This window comes from Galeopterus variegatus, unplaced genomic scaffold, assembly GCF_000696425.1.
Source record: "Galeopterus variegatus unplaced genomic scaffold, G_variegatus-3.0.2 Scaffold6125, whole genome shotgun sequence".
NCBI classification, from domain to species: domain Eukaryota; kingdom Metazoa; phylum Chordata; class Mammalia; order Dermoptera; family Cynocephalidae; genus Galeopterus; species Galeopterus variegatus.
Window position 1 is genome coordinate 125,295 of NW_007732236.1, and position 2,998 is coordinate 128,292.

The following is a 2,998-nucleotide window of genomic DNA, read 5'->3' on the forward strand; positions in this document are numbered from 1 at the left end:
GACGTCCTGTCACCTGTTTCCTATCGACGACCCTCATTCTACAATTACCCAGAGCGGTGGGGCAGCCTGAGGTCTGTTCTCAGTGGTCTAAGGTCACGGTATGAACCGTTTCATCAGTGGGTGGTCAGTGCCTGACTCATCCTGGCCGCATCACTGACCTGCCGTGAGCCCGGCCTGGTCGGAGTGCCGTGGTCACCTCGATGCAGGACTTGGTGGGCTCCAAGGAGGGTGGGTCCACCACCTGAAGAAATGGGGGTGTGAGGAAGGCGAGCTGTGAAAGGCGAGGAGAGCCCCGTCCAGGAGTGGCCGTGGGTGTGTGGGTGTCCAGGATGCCATCCCATGCCGACGCTGACCTGCAGAGGGGTGGGCGAGGGGTGAGGGCAGGGTGGCCGCCTGGAGCATTGGGTTCCTTCAAGGGAGGGGCGAACAGAAGTGGATGAGCACAGCAGTGAGACGACAGGAAGTCGGGGGGGGCCCTGAGCACCCTCCACACCCACACCCTGTGCCCATGGGCAGGCTCCACCACCTGCCCTTCCAGCCTGACTTCCTCCTCCTTAACCCCGTCCCAACAAGCCTGTCCCCACTGGGGGGCTTGCTTCCCACGGAATCACAAGGTCCTGCTGTCGGCCTGCCAGGGATTTTGAAGCCCCTGCCTCCCCAGGTTCTAGAACTTGATTTCCCTAGGCGGCAGCTTTGCCTGATGCAAAATTACTACAGATGTTGCAAAGCATGTTTTTTTCAGTTAGCTATTGCAGAATATAGTATTTTTAGCTACATTGCAGCCTTTATAGCCAACCTAGGAAGCTAACCACAATTATAATGTCTTCTATGTAAAAATATTTCGTAAATCCCCAGCAGCAATTCGCGAACAGGCACTTGGAATATGGCCTCCTCAAACGAGTTGCTGCGGGTTGCTGCCTTCTGTCTCAGCGCTCTCCTGGGCGAGCTCCTTCAGGCCCTGGCTTCAGTTACAGCCTGGCAGGCGCCTCCATGGCTGTGCTCTCGGCCCAGAACTTTCTTTGATCTGCAGTCCTATAATTATAGCTGCCTCCTGAACATGCCCCAGGCAGGCTCAGGGGGTGTTTGCCTCTTCCTGGGTTTCTGTGTTAGGGACTGTCCAGTGCCGGCGTCCCCTAGGTTCACAACACCACCACCCTCGCCCCACCTGGCTTGGGCCCCAGCTCTCTCGCTCACACACTCTGTGGGTCTGGTTGTCCCTCTGTCGTGTTGTGTGTCTCTTCTGAGCCAGACACTGTCCTAAGAGCAGAAACTGTGTCTTGAACATGTTACCCCAGATTCAGCATAGTGGCTGGGCCAGAAATGTCAGCGTTTGCTGCTTGAATGGCTGTGTAAGTTGGGTGGGGTGTTGCAGCCTACATTGGGTGACTGTGTTGGATAAAACACCCCATCATCTGCAAACGTCCAGCTGCCCATAGTTATTGAGCTCTGAGTTAAAAAATGACATATCACCTTCCTTTTTATTTTTGGATTTCTAATGAGAATATTATAGCAGGGTGTTCTCAGCTTTTTAGAGTTGGACTTCTTTCATCTGTGTGGATTCTGATGAATTGAACGTGAACATGTGGTGTGTTTACAGATGCCTGCTCCGTGCCTGTGTCTGAGATCATCACCGTTGAAGAAACAGACGTTCAAGGGAAACATCACGCCAGTGGCAAATGGCAGAAAATGGAAAACCCATATGCTTTTACAGGTAATACAGCCTAAACATCTCCCGCAATTCTTCATTAATCCATGCAGGCGACAAGAAAGGAAACTTTTTTGTCACTTGTATAACAAGCTTGGTTTATTTCTATAGAATTTTCCTAATATTTTTTCCAAGATCTACTTTTAGTTAATGTTTCGGTTATTGATATCTTTTTTCTTATTTTTTCTATTTTTTTAAAAAGGCTTAAAAGCTCTGAGAAATAGGATGTTTTTTCTCACATACATTGAAAGTTCCTGACTAATTAGAAGGAAACAGAGCCCCTGGGAGGTTTTTTGTCATGAACCTGTAGTTAGTGTGCCTTTGGAGTGTAGTCACTTGAGGTTTGTCAACGGGGTGCCAGCCCTGAACTAACAAGCATGCTTATGTCTGTGCAGTGCACTGTGTGAAGAGAGCACGACACCATCGCTGGAAGTGTGCACAGGTGACCTTCTGGTGTGCGGACGAGCAGCTGTGTCACCTGTGGCTGCAGACCCTCCGGGAGCTGCTGGAGAAGCTGAGTACGTGTGTGTGTGTGTGTGTGTGTGTGTGTGCACGCGTGCAGATGTGTAGAAAGAGGACAGCCGTGGTGGCATGCACACGTGAGACTCGGTGATCCTTATCATGTCCCTCCTCCTCTCACACAGCTGGTCAAAACCGAGTGGACGTGATGAATTGGTCATACATTTTTTTTTTTTAATTTGTTAGAGGACCCGGGTAGTGTGGTGGAAATAGCGTGGTCTCCACCCCCAGGACACTGGCAACAAGTCCAGCTCCTCTATGATGGTAGCCCGGAGACCTGAGGCAGGTCCCATAACATGCCAGTCCTCGGTTTCCCTTTCTGGAGGTGGGCATGGTAACACCCACTTCATTCACGGTGAATGTGAGCATCCAGGCAGAGGCGTGGAGGGAGGTCCTCCCCCGGCTGGGCTGTGTCCACAGACGAAACGCAGAGGAGCCCAGAGGGTCGGTTATTGGGTGCTGAGTAGCAAGAGTTTGTCACCTTTTAAAAATGATAGGTGTTCATTCATTTTGTGTCTAAAGCTCTATTTCATGGTGTTTGGTTATAACCTTAACATACAGTCTTGACAACTCAGCATAGGCTGCAACCGCAAGATAGAAAGAGCGTGTGTTTAGGTTAAATTTATATCTTTTTGAGTTAACTTGGCATCTACAGCAATAAAGTGAATTTTGATGTATCAGAAGGCATCCCGTGTGTCAGCTTCAGAGAAACTTTCTTGGTTGAGAAAGCGCATCTTTTGGTATCACGGCGGCGAGAGGCCATCCGCGGGCCGG

At 50.5% G+C, this 2,998-nt stretch overlaps 1 protein-coding gene across 1 annotated transcript in view; it reads left to right on the plus strand.

Moving 5' to 3' along the window:
* The first annotated feature begins 883 nt into the window (after positions 1-883).
* The window catches only part of LOC103605859 (ceramide kinase-like), a 12,058-nt gene continuing 9,943 nt past the window's right edge, over positions 884-2,998 (plus strand). The window contains exons 1-3 of the mRNA XM_008590468.1: positions 884-941; positions 1,598-1,711; positions 2,101-2,223. Of these exons, the coding sequence (XP_008588690.1) occupies positions 884-941; positions 1,598-1,711; positions 2,101-2,223 (295 nt within the window). The remainder of the gene's footprint in view (positions 942-1,597; positions 1,712-2,100; positions 2,224-2,998) is intronic.